The following is a 24,054-nucleotide window of genomic DNA, read 5'->3' as shown; positions in this document are numbered from 1 at the left end:
CAGTGATTGTGTGGCTCAGTGGTTGTGTGGTTCAGTGGTTGTGTGGCTCAGTGGTTGTGTGGCTCAGTGATTGTGTGGCTCAGTGGTTGTGTGGCTCAGTGGTTGTATGGCTCAGTGGTTGTGTGGCTCAGTGATTGTGTGGCTCAGTGGTTGTGTGGCTCAGTGATTGTGTTGCTCAGTGATTGTGTGGCTCAGTGATTGTGTGGCTCAGTGGTTGTATGGCTCAGTGGTTGTAAGGCTCAGTGATTGTGTGGCTTTGTGGTTGAGCATCATCCTGTGCACCAAGAGGTCGCTGATTTGATTCCCAGTCAGGGCACATCCCTGGAGTTGCAGGCTTGGTCTCCAGCAGGAGGCAGCCAATTGATGATTCTCTCTTATCGTTGATGTTTTTCTCTCTCCCTCTCCCTTCCTCTCTCTCTCTCTCTAAAATTAAAAACAACAAATATATATTTTTAAAAAGAGTGGAAGCCCAGGGAAAATTAGGAAACTTAAAAAATAAATCAGATGGGTGTGGGCTGGATGGCGGGGGGCAAAAGGGGAAATGGGGACATCGGTAATACTGTCAACAACAACAACAAAAAGTCATAAGCCAGGTGAAGGATGCTGAGGACTTGATCGGGGGCAGTGGCAGGCAAGGATGTCCTTCCTGTTCCTCTTCAGGGCTTCTGCCAGTCCCTCCAGAGCCGCAGTGGCAGAGCTTCCAGAGCTTGGATGAGTGAAGGCACCATAAAGGTCCCGAGGACCCAGCAAGATGACACCTCAAGGAACCAATATGAACCGGAACCAAGCGGCTCCCTCATTCATTCGTCCTGAATCCAGTGGGAAGCTTACAGAAAACCTTTTCTATTAGGAAGGCGAGCTAGGCAACTACAGAAGAAAAGGGGGTGCCCTGTGCTTTCACTTTGAAGATAGGGGCCGAATGGTCTACCCAAAGCCCGGAGGCCCGAATTCAGCCCGAAGATATTTACTGCACACCCCGCCGGTGCCAGTCTCTGTTCTAGGTGCTGGGGATGCAGCATTGAACAAAACACGGAGCTTATCTTCTGGGGGCAGAGTGGCGGACGAAGAGCCGCCCACACGCACAGGGTGTCTGAGGACCCACTGGCCTGGCTGGAGGGGGCTGGAGCGGGGCGCGGGGAAGACCAGGCGATGCTGCTGCAGACGGAAGGCCACTGGGTGAAGGTCTCGGCCAAGGGCGGTGGGAGCCTCCTGAGGTTCTTCGGAGTCTGTTTCTTCGCTCCGGGCTTAGGGAGGCAGGGAGGTGACTAGACTATTGCTTTTTAAATTACATTTGCGGAACCGGAGGCTCAGGGAGGCCTGTCACCTGCCCAAGGCCAAACAAGTGTCAGATCAGGCAGGCGAGGCGCCAAGGCCCGCGTTCAAAGTCCGCGCCCGCCTTCTGCTCTCGGCCGGTGGGTCTGGCGGAGGGAGGCGCGGCGCCCCGGGACCAGCAGAGAAGGGCGCCCCGCTCGGAGCCAGCGCCGCGGGGAGGTCGGGAGGGGCGGGACCTCGAGGACCCCCCGGTCGCCGGACCGTCGCAGGCGCCCGCGGGAGGACCGGCCGGCCGGCGGGCGGCGCCGCCCCGAGCTGGGTCACCCGGCGGCACTCGGGCTGCCCCGCGCCGCGCCCCCGGCCGCCAGTGGTTCGTTCCGCTCCCCCCTCCCCGCGCGGTGCCCCGGCCCGCCCCGCTTCCGGTGGCTGCCGGGCCCTATATCCGGTGTCCGCCCGCCCTCCGCTCCGCCGCCACTACCGCCGCCGCGATGCTGTCCCGGTCCCGATGCGTGTCCCGGGCCTTCAGCCGCTCGCTCTCCGCCTTCCAGAAGGTACGGTCCGGCCGGGGCGGGGCGGCGGCGGCGCGAAACCCGCCGGGGGCGGCGGGCTGCCGGGGGGCAGAGGCGGGCGCGCCGGCCAGGCCGGGCACCAAGGGCACCGGGACGCAGAGGCCGCGGGCTGGGTGGCCCGGGGTCGCCCGGCAGAGCCCGGGGCCCCTCGCCTTCCCGAGGCGGCGGCGCCCCGGCCCCGGCCGCCCCCCGCCCTCCGGCCGCGCTGAGGAGGGGTCCGGCGCCGCGCCCGCCCGCCGCACCGGCCGGAGACTCCGAGTTGGGGAGGGAGGCGACGCCGCGAGTCCCCGGAAGGGTCCTGGGGCCCGTCCTTCTCTCCCGCTCCAGGCGGGGGTCCCCCCTCCCGCCGGGGAGCTGCGATGGCGGGCCGCGCCGGCGCGCTGACCGGGGCCGGGAGCCGGGGCTGTGGCATCTCCGCCCGGGAGTCCCGAGCGGCACCTGTCACCTGCGCCGGGAGAGCCTGGAGTCCGTTCTTAGGGGAACGAGCCGTTTCTCCCCCCTTCCATCTGGGTGACGCCGCCAATGTCTTCTCTCTCCACAGGGGAGCTGCCCTCTCGGGAGACGCTCCCTGCCCGGTAAGTCCTGCCCTTGCCGTCGCCTGAAACGTTCTCCTCCCGGGCAGAGGCGGCGGCGAGGAAACCGGGTGCCAGCGTTTCTCCCCATAACGTGCAGATAGAGAGCAGGGAAGCCCGATGCCGCTTGGTAACGGCAGCTGTCACTCACTCGTTTAGTCCGTGGCCGCTGAGTCTCCACTGTGTCGGGCACCAGCGAGGCCCCCCCTGGGGCACAGCCGCGGAACAGGCCTGCCTTCCTGGAGCTTACCGTCTGGTGGGAAAGAAGGTGTAGACTGCTAAGCAAATGAAGGTGGACAGAAGAGTCCTCTTTAAATATATTTTTAAAAATTGATTTCAGAGAGGAAGGGGGTGGGGAGAGAGAGAGATTGATTGAGAGATTGGCTGCCTCCTGCGCGCCCCTTATTGGATCGAGCCGGCAACCTGGGCATGTGCCCTTGACCCGAATGGAACCCGGGACCCTTCAGTCCGCAGGCGGACGCTCTGCCCACCAAGCAGAACCGGCGAGGGCAAGAGTCCTCTTTCATAGGTGGTATTAAGGCTGTTACCCAGGGGCTGTGACAGAAACCAGCCCAGTGAAGGGTAGGAGAAGGGAAGGGAAACGCATGTACAAAGTCCCCGAGGGAGGAAAGAGCTTAGCCGTGCTTGGGAACTGGAGAAAGAAAAAAAATAAAGGTGATTTGGCCAGAGCATTCTGGTTAAGGGAGAGAGTGGCATGAGATAGAAGATGGTGTGGTGTGGAGGCTACAGGCAGGAACTTAGATTTTATCCCAGTAATTGTTTATAATCCCGGAATAAGCATTTGTTGAATGAGTCGAGCTTGTTGTGGGCTTTCTGTGTGCCAAGCAGTGTTCTGAGTGCTTTCTGTGCATCGTTCAGTTAATCATTAAGAAACAGTACGAGGAGTATTCTCTCTATTTTACACACACAGAACCCAAGGCTAAGAGGTTAAATGCTTTGACCAAGGTCACTCAGTCTACTATTGGTCAAGCCTGACTCCTCATGTACTCAGCAGGTTATTTGAGTTCTTACTCCTGTTCTAGGTGATGAAATACAGATGGTCTCTCCCCTCAAGGGTCTTCTGTGCTAGCTGGAGAAACAGCCTGTATACATTTATGCACACATAAGGATGTACTTACATTGCGATTACTGTGAAAGGGAAGTGCAGGGTGTAAGGAGAGGATGGGATGAGGTAGCCCAGCTTGGGAAGGTGGGGAGTGCTGTGGGAATGTTAGTTAAGGCTCCCCCAAAGAAGTAACATTTAAGCCAAGCCTTGAAGAGTACATAGAGTTATCCAAGAGAACTATATTCCAAGTAAAATGAATTGTGTGTGCAAAGGTTTTCAGGCAGGAAGAGACGACTAATCATAGAATGGAAAGGAAGCATGTCTGGCTGGAAAGAGCCTTGGACTTGGGGTTTGCATTGTGGCTTAGGGCTTTACCTTGGGGCTAGCAGCTTCACCTTTGGAAGCCCTACTTATAAAATGGGAATAGTGGCAGATGGTGCTTCTACTTCAGGGAATGGTGAGACAGGAAAATCAAAATGAGGTCATTATGTGAAAGCTTTTTATAAACCCTACAAGTGAAACTTGCTGTAGGCTGAACTCTAAATTGGATTCAGGGTTCTAAAAATCAGCATGGACTGCTGGCTGTTCTAGCTCAAAACATGCTAGCATACTTGGGATTTGTGCTGTAGAGTCATTGGCTATGGACATAGGTGACTTACTTGACTCTGAAACCCAGGGGGTGTCTGTGCGGAGGTGAGCACAAGAGAGAGATTTCTCATTTGGTGTCTCCCGAACCCTGGTTCAGAAAGGATTCTTAATAGATTGGAAAAATGAAAGAACATATTCAGGTGAGGCAGCTGTAGTACTTAGTTCAGCTGGGGAAATGCAGTGATCTGTGAGAAGGACAGTGGGGCAGAAAGGACTCCCACCTGTTGTGTGTTACCAGACTAGAAGACCTCAAGAAGAGACAGTAAACTGAAAGGAGGGATAATTATTTGCTGAGTACTAGGACCAGCTGGAGACTCTGGGCCTAAAGTAACCCTGTCTTTGCTACTAGGGTTTACCAGTGGTTGGCAAACTGCTGCTCGAGAGCCACATGCGGCTCTTTGGCCCCTTGAGTGTGGCTCTTCCACAAAATACCGACTTCTGCACATGGGCCACAAAGTTTCAATCGCACTGTACATGTGCGCCCGCACGTGGTATTTTGTGGAAGAGCCACACTCAAGGGGCTAAAGAGCCGCATGTGGCTCGCGAGCCGCAGTTTGCCGACCACTGGTAGGCAATAGGACTTCCAGCTCAGTGCATTTTTAAGTAACCAGGGAAACAGAAACCCAGACCAAACATTCCCACTGCTTCTCAGATTAGGCTGTGTGTGGTTACAGGATAAACCATTGTGTGTCTTTTCTCAAGCTTCAGTTGTATTTGAAGACTTGGGGAGTAGAGACAGTTTATTTGGAAAACATAATAGGAATAATAAACATTTATGGATTTTAAGGTAAATAAGATAAAACTACTTCAGGCTATGCCCTTAGAATTCTCCCCTTTCCTGCTCAGCCACATACCCACTGTCAACCCCATACACCTGCTGCTCTCTGCTATTATGGTTATTTTGGTGGAAAGTTTGAGAATCAGGACTCTGTGTGATAAAGATTATATTGTTGCCTATAGTTGATACTTCTCTTTCTCAGAGTTAGAGGGTGAATGGACTTCTTTTTCATTCCCAACAGGTATCCTGTATAAGATAAGCGTTGTTGGTTAAGAGTTGTTTTGTTTCTTGCAGGGGTCTCCTTATGTCAGGGACCAGGTTACCCTGACAGGAGGACGATCGCGTAAGTATCACTGGGGAGTACAGTTATGTGGCCATAGGGCACTTAAGATATCACTTATAAATTCGACCATTTACTTTCTTCAGTGGTTTCCAGGGCTCGAATTCTAGAATTAGGTTGAGTCCCTAGACCTAACCTGGATGTTAATTTATGATGTGTGATGTACCTTGAGCTTCAGCCCCACGTCCAATGCTGGACCAGGAGTGTGCCTGTCCTAAGGTGCTTAGATTATAATGAAACTGGAATTGGAATCCTCTTTTTATGGCTAATAGATATAGAAGGGTGCTCCTAAATAGTATTCTGGTTGGATACAAGTGCAGCTTAAGGGCTGGAGGTTACATTTATTGTGGAGGTTGAAAGGATCCTCTTGATGTAGCATAGCTGTTTATTTTAGAAACAGTAAAAGCAAAAGACTAGTCTGTTGAGTCTTGGGACTTTGACTAGTTTGGAGGGAATGTTATTGCATAATGCAAAGTTTGGACAAAGGCCACCCATGTGTGTTTCAGGTTAACTTCTGCTTATGAATGTTGCTTAATGTTACTTTCCCTTCCAAGTATTTTCAAGGTGGTGGTAAGAGGATGCTCTCTAGTTACGTAGTAAACGGCTATCAAGCTACTTTTACTGCAGGAAAATCTTCAAAATGAAGAGTCAGCAGATTAGTTCCTTCTTCACTGTGCATCTCAATGGGATTTTTAAAAATAAAATGATGTGTTATTTTTAGAGGGCAATTTGGCATTCATAAGTCTGAACCGTGTCTACCTTTTGATCTCGCAATTCCATTTCTAGGAATCTATACTAAAGAAATCCTGGTGTCCCCAGATTTCTCTCAAATGGCCAAGCAACAGAGATTGGTTAAGCATGTTCACACTATGATAAGTGAAAAAAAAAAGTTTATAAAACGATTGCATTTTCTGCTGTCTGGTATAATCCCATTGTAAATGTTCTTTTTGCTCTTTCCAAATATTCTACAGTGAACATCTAATACTTTTATAATTGAAAAAGTTAGAATCAAAATGTGCTACTCATCTGCAATTTCTTTGAAAATTGGAGCAACCACAAACCTACATGCAATAAATATAACAAATAACTGTTTGAAAGTAAATCATTTTTTAAAACCTTAAACTTTGAGGGGTTGGTTAGATTACACATTAGATAATAACTTTTGTGTTGTGTATTTAAAAAATTTATTTAAAAAAATATATTTTTTTGGGGGGGGAGAGAGAAACATCGATAATGAGCAAGAATCGTTGATTGGCTGCCTCCTGCTGGCCCCACACTGGGGATCGAGCCCACAACCCAGGCATATGCCCCCACTGGGAATCTAATCATGACCTTCTGATTCATAGGTTTACCCCCAACCACTAAGCCATGCTGGTCGGGCTGTGTTATGTATTTTTTGTGTGAATAACTTTATTTTTATTTTTAAAAAATATTTTTATTGATTTCAGAGAGGAAGGGAGAGAGAGAGGGAGAGATAGATACATCAATGATGAGAGAAAATCTCCAATGGGCTGCCTCCTGCACGCCCCACATCTGGGGACTGAGCCCACAACCCAGGCATATGCCCTGACCAGGAATCGAACTGTGACCTCCCGGTTCATAGGCCAATGCTCAACCATGGTCATGCCGGCTGGGCTACCCACTTTATTTTTAAAATCTTTGATTGTAAAACTATTTTTGGCTTTATATTTTTATTTAATAGGTTATACATGTACAGGGTTCAAAAGTAAACAGTGTCTATGAGAAGACTTTATTCTTGTCCTCCAGTGCCACCAAGTTCCTCTTCCCAGAGACAGCCAGTGCTCCAGTTTCTTGATGTCCTCACAGAGCAGTCTTGGTTCTTGCCCATGATCATGCACTTATACATGGTTATAAACTTTATACAGAACACTTTGTGGTCTGTATTTTGTTATAACTTACATTTTCCCCCTTGGTTCAACATAGATTTTATTTTGACTTTATAAAGGTTAAAAATATCAAAAGGCAACTTGAATCTGTTTTACTTTCCTATTACAAAGGTGTTTGGTATAGAATAGTCAAACAGTCCTGAAATGCACAAAGTGAAAGTCCCCATCAGTCTGAAGTACTCTCCCAAAATGCGTATGTTTGTAACAGATAACCATAGATACCATATACATATAACTATGCCTCTCACTCTCCAGAGGTGACCACTGTTAACACTTTCTGGCATACAAGGTGGTAGTATTCTCTGGTTTACATTATTTAAAGTTAGTGCCATATCAAGAAATTCCTTGGTCTTTTGCGGTTCCTCTTTAAGAGTCCATATGAGGAGACACCATATGAGGTTTTTTGGGGGTTTTCTTGGTGCATGGGGGAATAACCTTATTTTACTTCCAAGTTAACTGTCTCAACTAGCTGCTTTATCTAATCTAAATCTACAATCCTATGGACAGAAATTCCATTATATTTGGCACAATGGCAGTATCACAAGGGCATGCAATTGATCTTACTTGGATTTGGTTAAGGAAAAAAACCCTGATCAGAAAGATAAGTCCTTTGGTGAGTGTGCAAAGGACCAAGATGCTTATCTTTTTCTTCAAAGAACCAAATGTAAGTCTATTTTGTAAGAGAATTTCACTGCAGCATAGGGTCCTGGACTCACAATGAGCTCACTACTTAGGGCGCTCAAGTCATCCCATCCAGGCTCTGCTCTAGACCTGCCAAGTAAGAATCTCAGGATGAGGCCTAGGCAAGTTCCCCTAGGTCCGTGGTCGGCAAACTGCGGCTCGCGAGCCATATGCGGCTCTTTGGCCTCTTGAGTGTGGCTCTTCCCTAAGCCATTGTTATTAACTAAGTTAATAACAATGTACCTACCTATATAGTTTAAGTTTAAAAAATTTGGCTCTCAAAAGAAATTTCAATCATTGTACTGTTGCTATTTGGCTCTGCTGACTAATGAGTTTGCCGACCACTACTCCAGGTGACACTGAGGCACCCTGGGTCAAGAATCATTGATTTAAAGGGAAGGTGATCCATGGTGCCTAAAATGTGAGTGGTTCACTTGCCAAAGGAGTTTACTTTTGTTTCTTTTCTAGCATTAACAATAGTAGTGTCTTCAGCGTTCGCTTCTTCAGAACTACAGCTGTGTGCAGTAAGTACCTGCCTTCAGCTCCCTGCCTTGGGAATGGAGTTTTAATGGGAAGAGAACAATTGTCTGAGTTTAATTGAAGGAAAAAAACATATGGATTATGTGTGATTTTCTTTCTTTCTTTTTTTTTTTCTTCTCTTTTCCTAGAGGATGATGTGATTACAGTAAAAACCCCAGCATTTGCAGAATCTGTCACAGAAGGGGATGTCAGGTGGGAGAAAGGTAAGATTAGTGCCCTCTCACTTAAATTGAAATACTTCCTAAAAGTCTTTTCTTATCTCCCCCACCCCCAATGATAATCAGTAGAACCTATGGCCCCACCCTTTTCTTTACATGTGGCCTACTTTATCCTGGCCCTGTAGGAAAGGGGACTTATATCTGCAAAAGGGTATTTTGTGGCTACTGGAGGCCTTCCTGACAGGTAGCCTTTGACTATTTTTTCAGCTGTTGGAGACACAGTTGCAGAAGATGAAGTGGTTTGTGAGATTGAAACTGACAAGGTAGGCTTGTCCTATATTAGTGACAATTTGTTTAAGGTCTCTCCTTGGTTTGTTAACTTAATGAAAGAAACAGGGCTTTAACTGTTGTTTAAAGATCATCTTTAACTGGTTCTAAGCACAGTTGTAAAAATGTTGGAATAGCTCATTAAAAAAGAAAGGTTTAATTTTAGATTGTTCTAGGTCAGTGATTTTCAACCTTTTCCATTTCATAACACACATAAACTAATTACTAAAATTCTGTGGCACACCAAAAAATGTATTATATTTTTGCCACTCTGACAAAAAGATAGGTATAATTTTATTCATTCACACTGGATGACTGCTATTGTGTTGTCTGTTATCATTTTTTAAAATTTGAAAAATTAAGGGAAAAGAGGTCAGTGCCCCTGACTAAATAGCCAGGTATTGCATATTTTAAGAATTCGTGGGGCACACCAGTGCGCTTCAGCATAGGGGTTGAAAATTGCCGTTCTAGATGCATGTACTATGTACTTCAGTAATAGTTTTGTAGCTCTTTGTGCCTGTGTGTAAGAGCCAGCACAATTTGTTGCCACTTCTTTTTCAAGTATCACCTGGAAACTTATGGACTGAATGCTGCTTTAATGTTTCTGAGAAAGGACATAAAGAGTGAAGAGTGTATCTTCACAGTAGCATTGACTTGTCATACTCTCAATCACTTTCAGGTGTTGCATTGGCATTTTTTTATGCGTGTTCTTGTATATCTGTGTTGCAACTCTTGTAACTCATATTTGAGATTCTGTACAATTATTTTTCTAATGCTGAGTAAAAATTTGTCCATTGTCCATTTGTCTTCCTTTTCCAGACATCCGTGCAGGTTCCATCACCAGCAAACGGTGTTATTGAAGCTCTTTTGGTACCTGATGGGGGAAAAGTAGAAGGAGGCACTCCTCTTTTCACACTCAGGAAAACTGGCGGTAAAGAAGTTCCCCTCGTTGTCCAGGCCTTCAGTGTTGCCCTGGGAATTGGGGCTGAGCATAATGTACTAATTCCTTGGTACCTCAGGCAGTTTGGCATTCCAGCTGCCCTTAGTTGAAGGAATAGAGGGGGTGATATTTATATAATGTGAACTTTAAATGTCAAGTTTTAGAAGAAAATGGTATTAAAATAAACCTCATAACCCCTAGCTGGTTTGGCTCAGTGGGTAGAGCATTGGCCTGCGGACTAAAGGGTCCCAGGTTCAATTTTGGCCAAGGGCACATGCCTGGGTTGCAGGCTCGATCCCCAGTAGGGGGCATGCAAGAGGCAGCTGATCGGTGATTCTCTCATCATTGATGTTTCTATTTCTCTATCCCTCTCCCTTCCTCTCTGAAATCAATAAAAAAATATATTTAAATAAATAAACCTCATAGTATTCTGTTCTTTCCATGTATGTTTCTTATGCTGGACCTTTTCTTAAAAATATGATAGAAATCAAGAAGGTTCTGAAGACAGGGATTCCCCCCCCCCCCCCCCCCAACCCTGCCATCAGAAGCACATGGATGCTTTAAAAATAATACAAATGCCTAGACTCCATGGTCTAGGGATTCTGATATATTAAATCTGGGGTTATAAGATCTTGGTTGTCTGTCATAGTTTTTCGTGTGTGTGTGTGTGTGGTTTTTAATGCTCTCCAAGTGATTCTGATACACAGCCAGAACTGAGAGCTACTGTTCTAAAGTGAGAAGTGAGAAAAAGCAATGTTTCATGGTGTCTGTTATGGAGAATTCAGTGCAATATTTTTACATCTGTTCCCATAACATTTGTAGGGAGGGTTGGTATTTCTCTTGAGAATAAATGAGAAGTAAGCAAATGAATTTGTACTGGACTTTACAGTCAGTATTAGAGAACAGAACAGAAAATAACTTTTTAAAAAATACATATATTTTATTGATTTTTTACAGAGAGGAAAGGAGAGGGATAGAGAGTTAGAAACATTGATGAGAGAGAAACATCGATCAGCTGCCTCCTGCACACTCCCTACTGGGGATGTGCCCACAACCGAGGTACATGCCCTTGACCAGAATCGAACCTGGGATCCTTCAGTCCGTAGGCTGACACTCTATCCACTGAGCCAAACCGAATAGGGCGAAAATAACTTTTTTCCTAATTCTCAGTTAAATGCTATATACTAAAGTTTCTTTCTCATTGTTAAAATATATAGCAGAGAGATGGTAGATTGCATCATTGAGATTGGTCAGGGCAGTATAGAAGCCCAGAATGGAAAGAAAGTTCAGTAGAAGGCTAGTGAATAAGATTGATTTTTCAGTTGAAGAATTCCTTCTTTTGATCATTTATTCCTTTGAAAAAAATAGTTCTAATTTAAATATAAAACCAAATATAATGTCCAGATGGGTAAGATCAAAATAAAGATCTAATTTAACCTTGTGAGTTTATTACTTGACCATCTCATTGTCTTAAAAGCATCATCCAAATGAAATGCTTTGAACTCTTAAGTCTAAATGAACACTTGATTATTTAAACTTTTGTTTTTTAATAGTTAACTATATTCTCCCACATGTGATGATCAGTAGATATTTGTGAAATTAGGGAGGCAGCTGAATTCAGTAGTTCTTATGTAGGATCTAGAAGCCCTGGAGAATAGAAGAATGGTGCCTATATCATTATATGTAACTTATAGTGCCTTGCATATATAGCGAATATCTAGTAAGCATTTGTTAATTGATTGGAGATAGAGATTTTGCTGCTAAATCCTTCTTATATCGGTGATTTGGTTGCTTTCCATTCCAGACAGTGGCATCTGTTTTTCTTGTTTTCCAGCTGCTCCTGCTAAGGCCAAGCCAGCTGAAGCCCCTGCTGCCGAAGCCCCCAAGGCAGAACCAATAGCATCGGCAGTTCCTCCTTCCCCTGCAGCATCCATACCCACTCAGATGCCACCAGTGCCCTCACCCTCACAACCCTCTGCTAGCAAACCAGGTAAGCCTTCACTCGTGTGTGTGTGTGTGTGTGTGTGTGTGTGTGTTTAATATATATTTTTATTGACTTCAGAGAGGAAGGAAAGGGGGAGAGAAATAGAAACATCAATGTTGAAAGAGAATCATTGATTGGCTGCTTCCTGCATGCCCCCTACCAGGGATAGAGTCCGAAACCTGGGCATGTGCCTTGACTGGGAATTGAACCACAACCTCTTGATTCATAGGTCGAAGCTCATCCACTGAGCCACACTGGCAGGGCTCCCATTGTCTTTTTTCTCACAGGGCAAAGTCTGAGACTCATCATGCCTCTGAGCAGGCTCTGTTGGCTACTCTGTGGAAAGAACTGTAGACTTTGTATCAGCACACCTGGGTTTGCATTCCAGCTTTCTGTTTACAGCTGTGTGACTTTTGGCTTCTTAATTACTCTGAGCAGATTGTTAATTTGTGAAATGGGAATGGTACCAGTGTACCTCAGAATATCTTTTGTTTTGTTTTGTTAATCTTCACCCCAGAATAGTTTTTTTTTTGTTTTTCAGAGAGTGGAAGGGAGAGAGAAACAGCAATGAGAGACACAGCAATTGGTTGCCTCCTGCACGCACCCCAATCAGGGCAGGGGATCAAACCTGTAACCCAGGTAGGAGCCCTTGATTGGGAATCAAACCTGCGACCCTTTGGTGCATAGGCTGATGCTCTAACCAACTAGCAACACTGGCCAGGGCTACCCCAGAATATCCTTTTTTTTTTTTTTTAGTATATTTTTATTGATTTCAGAGAGGAAGGGAGAAGGAGAGAAACATCCGTATTAGAGAATCATTGATTGGCTACCTCCTGCACCACCCCCCCCCCCCTCGCCACACACACACACTGGGGACTGAGCCCACAACCTGGGCATGTGCCCTTGACCAGATTTGAACCTGGGACCCTTCAGTCCGCAGGCCGATGCTGTATCCACTGAGCCAAATGGGCTAGGGCTACCCCAGAATATCTTGACGATTAGGTGATTATACAGTATGAAAGCACTGGCACATACTCAGTAAATGTTTCATTTTCTGATGCAGCTGTCCCCACCCCCTCCCCACACCCCCACTTTCTTTTCAGTGTCTGCGGTAAAACCCACTGCTGCTCCAGTAGCTGAGCCAGGAGCTGGTAAAGGTCTGCGTACAGAACATCGGGTAAGCCCGAGGCAGAGGGCATGTTGAGATTAGTGGAGTGTGGGCATGGTAGTGCCTGCCTTTGATTGGCTGGCTGCTTATTCTCTTGACCTTGACAGGGAAACTGAGTTTGGGAAGTGACTTGTTCATAGTCATGGATTGTCAAATGATAGGACTAGGACTTGAGTGAACACTTGTCCAGTGGTTTTCCCTAGTATGTTGTGCTACCACTGAATTGTCTTGTGTGAGTAAGTTATTTGTAGGGATGATAGCTTAGTATCGTGGAAGGGAAGAGTGCATTAACACACTTCAGAGAGGTGGTTTAGTGAGCTCTATCCCTATACTTCCGGGATACCTAGCTGAGGCCTCACAGTAGCAGTAGCTATCAGGGGCAGACATAAAACCTCAAGGAAGTATGGTCAAGAGTGTGGGTTTCTCTGCCTGAGAGAATGCCTCCTAAAATACTATAGCCTCAAAAGTTATTGCTTCAGAGTTTCCATTCCACAAGTAGCTATTCTCATGCAAGTCTTTAACACTAGAAATTGCCGTATCCCTTGGCTGACTAGCCCTACACCACACCACACTCTTCCTTTCTATAAATTGGTTTTGTTTTTTAAATCAAACCATTTCCTGGGCCTCCATTTTTGGTCAAACTTTAAGTGAGTCTGAATGAGTAGTTTTTGTCTGTTTCCTTGTTCTTGCTCAGAGGAGCAAGGCCACAGGAAAGAGGAAGGCTGGCACTCTCATTGTACTTGGGTATTAATAGTCCTGGCCATCTACTCCCGCAGGCCAAATGGGGAGTGCTTGATCCAAAGAGACCCAGGTTGTCAATACTTGGTCCCACTTTCACTTTCAGGAGAAAATGAACAGGATGCGGCTACGCATTGCTCAGCGTCTGAAGGAGGCCCAGAATACATGTGCAATGCTGACGACTTTCAATGAGATTGACATGAGGTGAGAGCTCTGTTCCTCTTATTTCCATACCCTTGTTCTTGGAGGACACTTGAACTTGCCCCAGTCCCCACTAGTGCTAATTCCAAAACTGACTGAGCAGGGAAGAGGTTCTTCCTGTTTTGTGTTGCTTGTTGACTTAAACAGAGTGACCCACTGGTGTCATTCTCATCAACTGCTAATACGGTGCCTGCCTCCTCTTGACTTAAAATACATAGCTTTTCAGCCCTAACTGGTTTGACTCAGTGGTTAGAGCATCGGCCTGTGGACTGAAGGGTTCGGTCAAGGGTACGTGCCTGGGTTGTGGGTTTGGTCCCTAGTAGAGGGCATGCAGGAGGTAGCCAATCAGTGATTCTCTCTCATCATTGATGTTTCTATTTTTCTCTCCCTCTCCCTTCCTCTGTGACATCAATAAAAATATATTTTAAAAACTTAGCTTTTCAGACTTTTATACTTAAATTTTGTGATTCCTGATAAATGAGACTGAAAATAGTCTTAAACTCTGATGACTAGCGTTGAGTTGCCAAGTAAAGATAGGGCCTACCCATTGGGATGGAGAACCACTTGACAGTGCCCGGAGCCAGGGTATCCCACCCTCCCAGAGACTGCGCCTCACACATGTTCCTGAGAGACTCAGAACTGTGCGGGTGAAAAGGCACAGGCTTGTCTTATCTTTCCTCTTTCCCACCTTTGATAGTGAAATGGAAAGCAAGTTGTGTTTTGCCTGCGCTGGTTTGGCTCAGTGGACAGAGCATCAGCCTGTGGACTGAAGAGTCCCGGGTTCGATTTCGGTCAAGGGCATATGCCCAGGTTGTGGGCTCCATCCCCAGTGGGGGGTGTGCAGGAGGCAGCCGATCAATGATTCTCATCATTGGTGTTTCTATCTCCCTCTCTTTTCCTCTCTGAAATCAATAAGAATATATTTGAAAAAAATAAAGCAAGTGGTGTTTTCAAAGGAAAACCTCAGAATATTAACTAAATTAAGGGACTAACTCAAATTAGCACACTGGGTCCTCAAATAAAGTTGTTTCATTCAACATAGTTTCATTATAATGTTAAAAAGGCTGTAGGAACTTAACTTTTGTTTATATTAGCCTGTGGTAAAAATGGTTTCTTTATATATCATTTTGTTTAAAGTCATAGAACCTAGCAGTGATAATACCAATGAGGACTTACTGTACACACATTTCTGTAGTAAGCTAATAGTTAACTCGCCTATTTTCTGAAAAGACTTTGGTGTTTACAAGTACCAGCACTCTAGGGAAGAGAATGTAGTTAAATCTAACATTTTTTGAGCACTTAACTGTGTATAAGATGTTACATGTATTTGAGGAGGAAACAAAGATGAGTGAAAAGAGCCCCACCCTTCTAGAACCTACTGTCTAGTGTGGGTAAGCATAAAATAAGTATCAGAAGGGTGCAAAGTGTGTGAAGTGGAAAAGAGAAAGATACCATTTGTTTTTGAGGTGGCGGAAGAGGTAGGGAGGGTAGGTCAGGAAAGGCTTCCTGGAGAAAAGAGAACAACCAGCATTTTTAAAATATATATGTTTTTATTGATATCAGAGAGGAAGGGAGAGGGGGAGAGAGACAGAGAAACATCAACGATGAGAGAGAATCACTGATCAGCTGCCTCCTGCACGCCCCCCCCCCCCCCCCCCGCACTGGGGATTGAGCCGCAACCCAGGCATGCGCCCTTGACTGGAATCGAACCTGCAGCCCTTCACAGGCCGACGCTCTATCCTACTAAGCCAAGCCGGCTAGGGCCATTTTTTAATTTTTTTATTTTTGTTAATCTTCACCTGAGCATATTTTCTCATTTATTTTTAGAGAAAGTGGATTGGGGGGTGGGGGCGGCAGGGCGAGGGAGAGAGAGAGAGAAAGATAAAGATGTGAGAGAGACACTTTGATTGGTTGTCTCCTGCACATGCAACCCAGGTACATGCCCTTGACTGGGAATCAAACCCGAGACCTTCGGTGCACTGAGCCACACTGGCCAGGACACAACTAGCATTTTGACACAGGTAACATTGTGGAGAAAGATTGTTCCAGACGATGTTAACAATGTGGACTTGACAGACAGGATAGCACAAAGCACATTTGAGAAATTTGCTCTGAGGAATGTGTATGAGAAGGAATGGAATAACAGGGATACGAGTTTATATTTAATTCAAGGGTAAGTCATTGAGTCTTCAGGGCATTTCTTTGTTTCTTTTGGTCCTAAGTGTTGAGTCTACTTTTCATTAGGGAAATTTGTTTTCCTTTGGAAGGGATCTGAAAAGTGTAGAGGAGGGGATGGTTTTTGACCGTGTGCATTGTTTGCAGAGGAGGGCTCTGTGGCCTATTTCACTAGATATCATCTATTCTGTTGTGAAGCTTCTTAAAAAGATCGGATGTCATTCAAGCTAGAGATTTCTCTCCTGTCTATGGGATGTGGGGAAGAACCTTGACTAATAAATCACAAAGTCTGCAGGTTAGGTTTCAATGCATTAGGGCCAAATTGTGCACAAATTGAATTGGACTTTGAAATTCTACCCAATTTCTTAAGACAAAACATGTAAATATTTGTGGCCTTGAAAGATTCAGTTGGCTCAACAGCTTTGAATGGAAGGTAGGAATAATAGTTTGGTCTCCTTTTAGCAGCTAATCGAGGTGTCACTTAACAATGGCCTGGGGTCTGGCTGCAGTCAGTAATTTGGTTTAGATCGAGTGCCCTTTGGGTCTTGTGCTGATCAGCTAACCTATAAGGGGCCTTTCTGAGAAACCTTCTCCTCTCCCTGTTGTCCCAGCCTCTGCCTCCAAGGACGGAGCTCTGAAATAGAAACTACTTAATGACCAGACAATAGCATTGGGGCAGGTTTGAGAGCAGAGATGTTGATCACTTCTCTTTCCCTCTTCTGCAGCTCTTGTGTCTTGGGAACCAGTAATGTCTTTAGGGTGGTAATCCTAGCACTAAATAAGGTTAGACTCAGGAAAACAAACATTTAAACTCGATCAATCCTCCTAGGAAAACTTCCTTTTTGAAAAACAAAAGGTCTGAAAGGATGAGTTAAAGTTATATCATCTTATCTTTCATGCTAATGTTGAATTAGGCCATTATAGGGAGAACTGAGCATTTGGGCCTGAAATAAAGTTAAATTCGATTTCCATCACAGAACTGTATTTCGATAAATACTGGAGTTTCTTCAGCAAAATGATGGGAAAGCCATTTTCCACTCACTGCAGTATGCACATGGTGTATATGTAGAAAACCCGGTCCCGAAGGCGCAAAGGCTGTTCTCGTTGTAGAGACTTCTCAGAAGGCACTGCTGCTCACACTTGGGGAGCTCAGGTTCACACATGGCAACGTTCCTAAATACCAAGGAATTCATACCCATTAAACAGATCCTAAGGGCAAGAGCTGTGTCTTGATTATCGTTGTGTCCAGCATTGACCCTCGCATGTAGTGGGGCACCTGTTTGGAGGAACAAGTGATGGAGCTGGTTACTCTGGGAGATGAAGAATGAATCTACTGACTTTGCCATCAGCTTGAAAGAACACTGGGTTATACTCTTCTATATGACTGCTTTTGCTCACAGGGAGCCCATTTACCTGTGCAATTTTTGTTTGTTGGTTTGTTTTTGTCTTAATTAGGAGATAGGAGGCATGTCATAAGGAAGTTGTAATCAGGTTTGGTGGTTTTTAAAAAATAATTTTAATAAGAAAAAGAATACTGTTTATTTTGTGGATTTTATGCTTAAAAACATTTTCCCCCCAGGGTAGGTAGCTCATGATTTTAGTGTAGCTAGAAATCACTTTCTCATCCAGGGCAAGGATGTTGGTGTGCTGTGTGAGTTCTTGTCCATATTATCTTGTCACTGAAATCTCTGACTTATGGAGTATGAAGGAGCCTGTCCAGGGCTCAGCCCACCTTAAAGAAAGCTTGGACCTGATTCCTTTGTGTCCAGGTTTTCTTGGTAAAGGAACAAGGAAGGTTATTGTGTTGACCTTTAGTGGACTATTTCAAAACTTGAACTTTACGGTACAGAGTGAAGGGGAAAAGCTTACTCAATCATGTACATGGAGTTGGAAACTAGTATGAAAGTCAGAATCAAGGCTTCACTTATAGTCAGTTTGCTTTGTAATGTGTTTTTGCAGTAACATCCAGGATATGAGGGCCCGGCACAAAGATGCTTTTCTGAAGAAACATAACCTCAAACTGGGCTTCATGTCGGCATTTGTGAAGGCCTCAGCCTTTGCCTTGCAGGAACAGCCTGTTGTAAATGCAGGTGAGTTTGTGGTGGCCAGCATTGCAGAGGTCCTGGGAGGTATGTGCATGAACACAGAACTGCTCCCACAAACACAGACACAAGGGTGGGGGTCATCAGACCAAACTTTAAAAAATACATTTTTATTGATTTTAGAGAGGAAGGGAGAGGGAGAGAGGGATAGAAACATCAGTGATGAAAGAATAATTGATTGGCTGCGTCCTGCACGCCCCCTACTGGGGATCAATGCTGCAACCTACACATGTGCCCTGACCCGGAATCGAACCATGACCTCCTTGATTCATATGTCAATGCTCAACCATGGAGCCACACTGGCCAGGCAGACAAACTTTTAATTTCATACCTGTGAAAACATGAGTGCGTTTCTTAGGGATTTCTTGGCTCACCTTCCTGAAATAGTATCATCATTACTTTGTCCCCATTAAATGGACAGAGTGACTTCTCTTTCTAGCGCATAGCTCGGAAGTTCTCGGCCAGCTCAGCTCTCCAGCCCCTCATGTCAGGGTGGAAGCTCATGTCCTGTCTGGCACTCCTCACCTTCCCCAGGGCGCTGTTGTCTTGGGGCCTGACTTCCACACTTGGCATAGGCTCCAGGGTGACCTTTGGTTTCTGGTTGATGGGCCTCATTGGAAGATTGTGCTCGTTTTCTTTGTGTTATTCGCCTACATCATTGAAATGTTGACCTATCAAGCAGTTCTTTCCCATTGAGACACTTCTCTGTTCCCTGAAAGATTGGAGAAGTGACATTGACACTTTTGCAACCCTCAGCAAGGCCAGGGTCCCTAAAGATCTAGAAATAGAAGCCCTAGTCCAGGGGTCCTCAAACTTTTTAAACAGGGGGCCAATTCACTGTCCCTCAGACGTTGGAGGGCCGGACTATAGTTTAAAAAAAAATATGAACAAATTCCTATGCACACTGCACATATCTTATTTTGAAGTAAAAAAACAAAACGGGAACAAATACAATATTTGTATTTGCATGTGGCCCGCGGGCTCTAGTTTGAGGACCCCTGCCCTAGTCCCTTCCATCAAGTGATATGCCCTAGGTAGATAGGAGGGCTGTCTTTGTTTTACCCATATATTACCTCTTTGTTTCTTCCATTCTTCTTATGCGTCCTGATTGGCACTCTCTGGTCGTCTGCCTGCCCATACACCTAGGCATTTGAGTTCTCGTGGCCTCTTTGTCATTTACATGCTTTTCCTGGTGTCTTTGTCTAACAATACAACATACACTTTCTGTGGAAAAGATTCCCAAGCCTATTTTTTCATGAGCACTGGACCTAAATGTGCAGCTGCTGTTTGCTGTCACTATTAAAGCCAAACCACCCTGCTTCCTCCTGAACCTCCTAGAAGAGCCTTCCCTCCTGCCTTGTCCCCTTTGCGAGTTGACAGCAGATGGGCAAAACCCAGTGGTTCTCAGCTAAGGGAAGGCTTGTTCACAGGAACTAAATGCATACTTACTGTATGTGAGCCAGTGGACTGAGCCCGTGCGAGGGCTGCCAAAGAAATGGTGCCCTATGCTCAGGCTGTCGGGCTCAATGAGGGCATTGGGAGATGTTACGATTGGTTAGTATGGGAGTGAGAGGAGTTTGCCACTGGTAATGCAGTGCTTTTTTTCATACTGATTGGTCAGCTCACACTGTACCAGGCACTGTGGATTGTTACTCTATTAATGCAAATATTACCTCATTAGCCTAGGCCTCAGGAGTTGTATGTAACATGTGTTTTCTCTCTTGCAGTGATTGACGATACAACCAAAGAGGTGGTATATAGGGATTATATTGACATCAGTGTTGCGGTGGCCACCCCACGGGTATGTTGGGACGGGAGATGGGAGTTCTCGTCTTAGATTCTCACCTTTATTTGAGTGAAGAAGCAGACAGCTAGGCACAGATCATGTCTGTAATTCTGTCTTTTTAGAAGGGGATTAATAAAAGAGTAACCTATTTTTGAACATACCACATTCTTTTAATGTTAAGCCTAAATATTTTAGACTGTGTTAATCAAATTGAGTAATTAGATATTCTGGGAAGGGGAGCCCATTGACTTGAATCAGGGAGTTATAACTGTACAGGGTGCTATTAATTTGCAACTGAAAACGCTTTTCACTTTCATCAGGGCCTGGTGGTTCCCGTCATCAGGAACGTGGAAACAATGAATTATGCAGATATTGAGCGAACCATCTTTGAACTGGGAGAGAAGGTAAAGTAGAACGCAGCATGTGTTTCAGCTGCAGGGCAGGGCAGGGAAGCAGCCCGGGGAAGGCAGGGCTTGCCAGTGAGCAATTCTCGGGGAGCTGGAGCCTCACGTTGTTCCGTAAGAGTGCATAGCCTCTCACCCACTAGAGCTGAAGTGCAGACATTGGGCAGAGCTTAGCATGCTCTCGTGACTGAAGATCTCGTCAAGTGAACCTGCTGGAACAGAAAAGGACCTGAAGGCCTTGTGTCTGTCCTTTGGTGGAGCATCTCAGCTGGAAAACTTCCTTTTTAAAAAAAAATATATTTTTATTGATTTCAGAGGAAGGAAGAGGGAGAGGGAGAGAGAGAGAGAGAGACAGAGACAGAGACAGAGACGGACTCGTTGACCGGCTGCCTCCTGTGTGCCCCGCACCCCATGGGGATAGAGCCTGCAGCTGGGCATGTGCCCTAACCAGGAATCGAACCATGACTTCCTGGTTCATAGGTCTACGCTCAACCGCTGAGCCACACTGGCTGGGCTCAGTTGAACAACTTTCATGTTACAGCTGGGTCTTGACATGTTGACCTCAGATATGAGCTTTCTGGACTTCCTTTAGGTGAAGAAAGCTCATCTGACCTTAAATTGCAATGATGTAATTTCTGTTTTTAGGCCCGGAAGAATGAACTCGCCATTGAAGATATGGATGGTGGTACTTTCACCATTAGCAATGGAGGTGTTTTCGGCTCCCTCTTTGGAACACCTATTATCAACCCCCCTCAGTCTGCCATCCTAGGCATGCACGCCATCTTTGATAGGCCAGTGGCTGTGGGAGGCAAGGTAAGAACCATCACTGTTCATGTCCTAGGAGTTAGGTGATGAGAGGGAAATCTTACTAAGTGCTAATTGTGAGATTCACTGTAATTTTAGGCTTAAGTTTCATCTCTTAGTTTCTAATTAAAGCTAAGGCACTGATTCTCATTGTGGTGTGTGGATCAGCAACATCTGGGAACTTACCAGAAATGCACAATCTTGGACCCCCTTTTGGACTTGTTGAAGCAGAAACTGCAGATGATTCTGGTGCAGTAAAGTTTGAGGATAGTTGAGCTAGGAAAGCTTGCTCCTTCATCTAGGACAGTCAGCCGGCTTCATTCTCTAGGTGCTGTAGATAGTGGGGATACAGTTGGGGACCTGGTTCTTGCCTGGGAAAAGGATAATGCAGAGCAGTCTGCGAGCTTCCAAGTGTAGGGTAAGGCTTAGAGGTTCTCTGGGAGTTCAGGGAAGGAAGTCCCAGGGTCGAGCTGGCCCCAAAAGACATGTCAGGAGGAAAACATTTTCTGGGACTGCGTTTCAAACTTTCTTGGGTCACTAACTCCTTTGTGAGTCTGAAATCATAGATCTTCCCCCGCCGCCCCCGCCACTCCCCCCGAAAATGCTCACACACCCTACTTTACATACAATTTCAGAGAATTTGTGGACCCCAGGTTTAAATTTATAACCCTAAAGCCAGACTGAAAGGGGAACTTTTCCTTTAGGAAACGAATGAAGAGTAAAGTGTGTTTAAAAAGGCAGTTGTGCGGAGACTCCTGTTCTTCGTCTCAGAGTGGGGCAAGCAGGGGGGCTGTGCACTAAGGATAAGGCTTGGTCTTCGAAAATGTTGTATCTAGAGCAACACCAATAGGAAAGGAACAGAACTTTCCTCATTTCCCCACTTCCATGGGGCTTTTCTGCTACTGCAGACAAATCTATACCCTCCTCTCTCTGTAGGTGGAGGTGCGGCCCATGATGTTCGTGGCACTGACCTATGATCACCGGCTAATCGACGGCAGAGAGGCTGTGACTTTCCTCCGAAAAATCAAGGCAGCGGTAGAGGATCCCAGAATCCTCCTAATGGACCTTTAGGAGGAAGTCACACGCCCAATACATTGACCACACAGGAACTGAAAACCAGTCTTCTCTCTGCCCCACGTGGGTCCCGGGTTCGCCTGGCGACAGACAGGCACATGCTGTTGGCCTCAAGCAAGGAAGCCAGGGCACTATATAACCAGCAGTCGCAGGTCTTTCTTGGTGTTCCTACCAGCGCTCTCGCTCGCTCTCTCTCTCTCTCTCCCCCTCCCTCCCCCTACCCCTCTCAACACTCGAATATCTTATTTCCTTAGGCTTGAGGGGGAGAAAGAGAGAGCCTTCACAGATGCTCATTAATATCCCTGCCTTTCTTCATTAACCCTCTGCCGAGATAATTTTGCTTCTCCCCCGTGCCAGTACACGATAGGGAAACCACTGGGGACCATGGTATTAAGTTTCAGTCTTTTGAAAGTGTTCTCCAGAGCTGCCTGGGAGGGTTGTGCCTCCCACGCTCGGAGCAGCCTCTGTCTGCCCTGGCTGTGCACATTCTCACTTGATTCCACCTGTGTGGAGGTATTGACCACAGGCCAAGGTGCTGCTTTGCTGCTAAATGCACCTTCCTTCTCAGCTGTCATTGACTTCAGGATGCTTCTACTACCTCTTCCAGGAAGCACAGGCCGGGGGACCTGGGTAGGAGAGGTGTTGGCAGTGTGGAGGGGGAGAGGGCAGATTCCCCCTGAGGCCATAGCTATAAACAAGAGAACAGAAGCCAGGCCTGCCCTCACATTCTCTGTCATAGCCTCACACCAGGAAAACCCATTTTGGCACAGCTATGGTTGTGCCAACCTTTCTAGGTTGCTAGGAACCGTTCGTTCTAGCACATTGTTCTCATCTGGAGCCGATTCTAGTACATCAAGGCAGTGGAGGATGGACTGGAGCCTGGTAGAGATTGGGGCGGGGGAGGCTTCCTGTGGACAGGCTCGGATTGACTTGAGCTTTTAAATTCCATTGGTATGAGCATGTGACTGAGGAGGCAGTTCTGTTCTTTCCTGGTCACGGCCCCTGGGAAGTGGGGCCTTGGCTCTTCTGCAGAGCACGGATCTAGGGCAGGTGGACCGGTGGGAACCAGCCCCAAGATGCCAGTACACGGGGGAAGTGACTGATGTCGCCTCTGAGGTACTGCCTGATGGGTCTGGACACAGTCATTGGAATTCCTTGGAACATGGTTAAATGTACACGTCTTGTCATGAAAGCTACCAGGCTTCATTGCTTTAAATCCAGCTGCATTCAGGCCTGAGGCTGCTGACACCTGACATGGGAGCCACTTACTTAGTGCAGAGTGCCCACTTGTATCTCGAAGAAGTAAGGCCTGGGGGACGGGTGGGGGGAAGGGATGGGAGCCAATACTGAGTGCCTGCAGCATCTGCTATGTCTTCACTATTCAGAACTCGTAACTGAAATATTTAAAGAAACCGATTTTAAATGCAAATTAAAGGGCAAAAGTTCTCAAACAGAGTTCCCGTCTCTTCTGTGTTCATTTTGGTTACTGAGGTTAAGTCTCCAACACTGGTTATTGGCACTGAAAGCCACCTAAGGTCCCTTTGGTTACCCTGTGATACCTGAGTTTTAAAGTAAGTTAACACTGCACTGATTTGACAAAAAATGGAACTGGGCTGTCTGCAGGCAGGGAAGCGCCCTCCCTCCTTCCATTGACCCCTCAAAGCCTGGCAAGCCGGGCTCTTGGGCAGAGACTGGTTCCCACCTTTGAGGCTCCTGCAAACACTGACACACTTGCATTATTTCTGGGATGGATACCAAGGTCAGTAGGAACCATGAGGGTCGATTACCTCCTGGGAGCGGTGGTCTGCGAGGGAGAGGGA

At 46.2% G+C, this 24,054-nt stretch overlaps 1 protein-coding gene across 1 annotated transcript; it reads left to right on the top strand.

Annotated features, from left to right (window-relative positions):
- Nucleotides 1–1,693: 1,693 nt before the first annotated feature.
- Nucleotides 1,694–23,683, top strand: DLST (dihydrolipoamide S-succinyltransferase). Its single transcript, XM_081103104.1, has 15 exons — nucleotides 1,694–1,823; nucleotides 2,383–2,416; nucleotides 5,200–5,248; nucleotides 8,302–8,357; nucleotides 8,502–8,576; nucleotides 8,799–8,854; nucleotides 9,678–9,789; nucleotides 11,633–11,788; nucleotides 12,886–12,959; nucleotides 13,795–13,892; nucleotides 18,024–18,154; nucleotides 19,894–19,967; nucleotides 20,273–20,356; nucleotides 21,002–21,169; nucleotides 22,097–23,683. The coding sequence occupies exons 1-15, from the start codon at nucleotides 1,761–1,763 to the stop codon at nucleotides 22,229–22,231; spliced, it is 1,365 nt and encodes a 454-aa protein (XP_080959230.1). The 5' UTR covers nucleotides 1,694–1,760; the 3' UTR covers nucleotides 22,232–23,683.
- Nucleotides 23,684–24,054: the final 371 nt, after the last annotated feature.

This window comes from Myotis nattereri (assembly GCF_964212035.1).
Source record: "Myotis nattereri genome assembly, chromosome: 1".
Lineage (NCBI taxonomy): Eukaryota > Metazoa > Chordata > Mammalia > Chiroptera > Vespertilionidae > Myotis > Myotis nattereri.
Note: the sequence above shows the minus strand (reverse complement) of the source record. Positions and strands in the feature narration are given on the sequence as shown.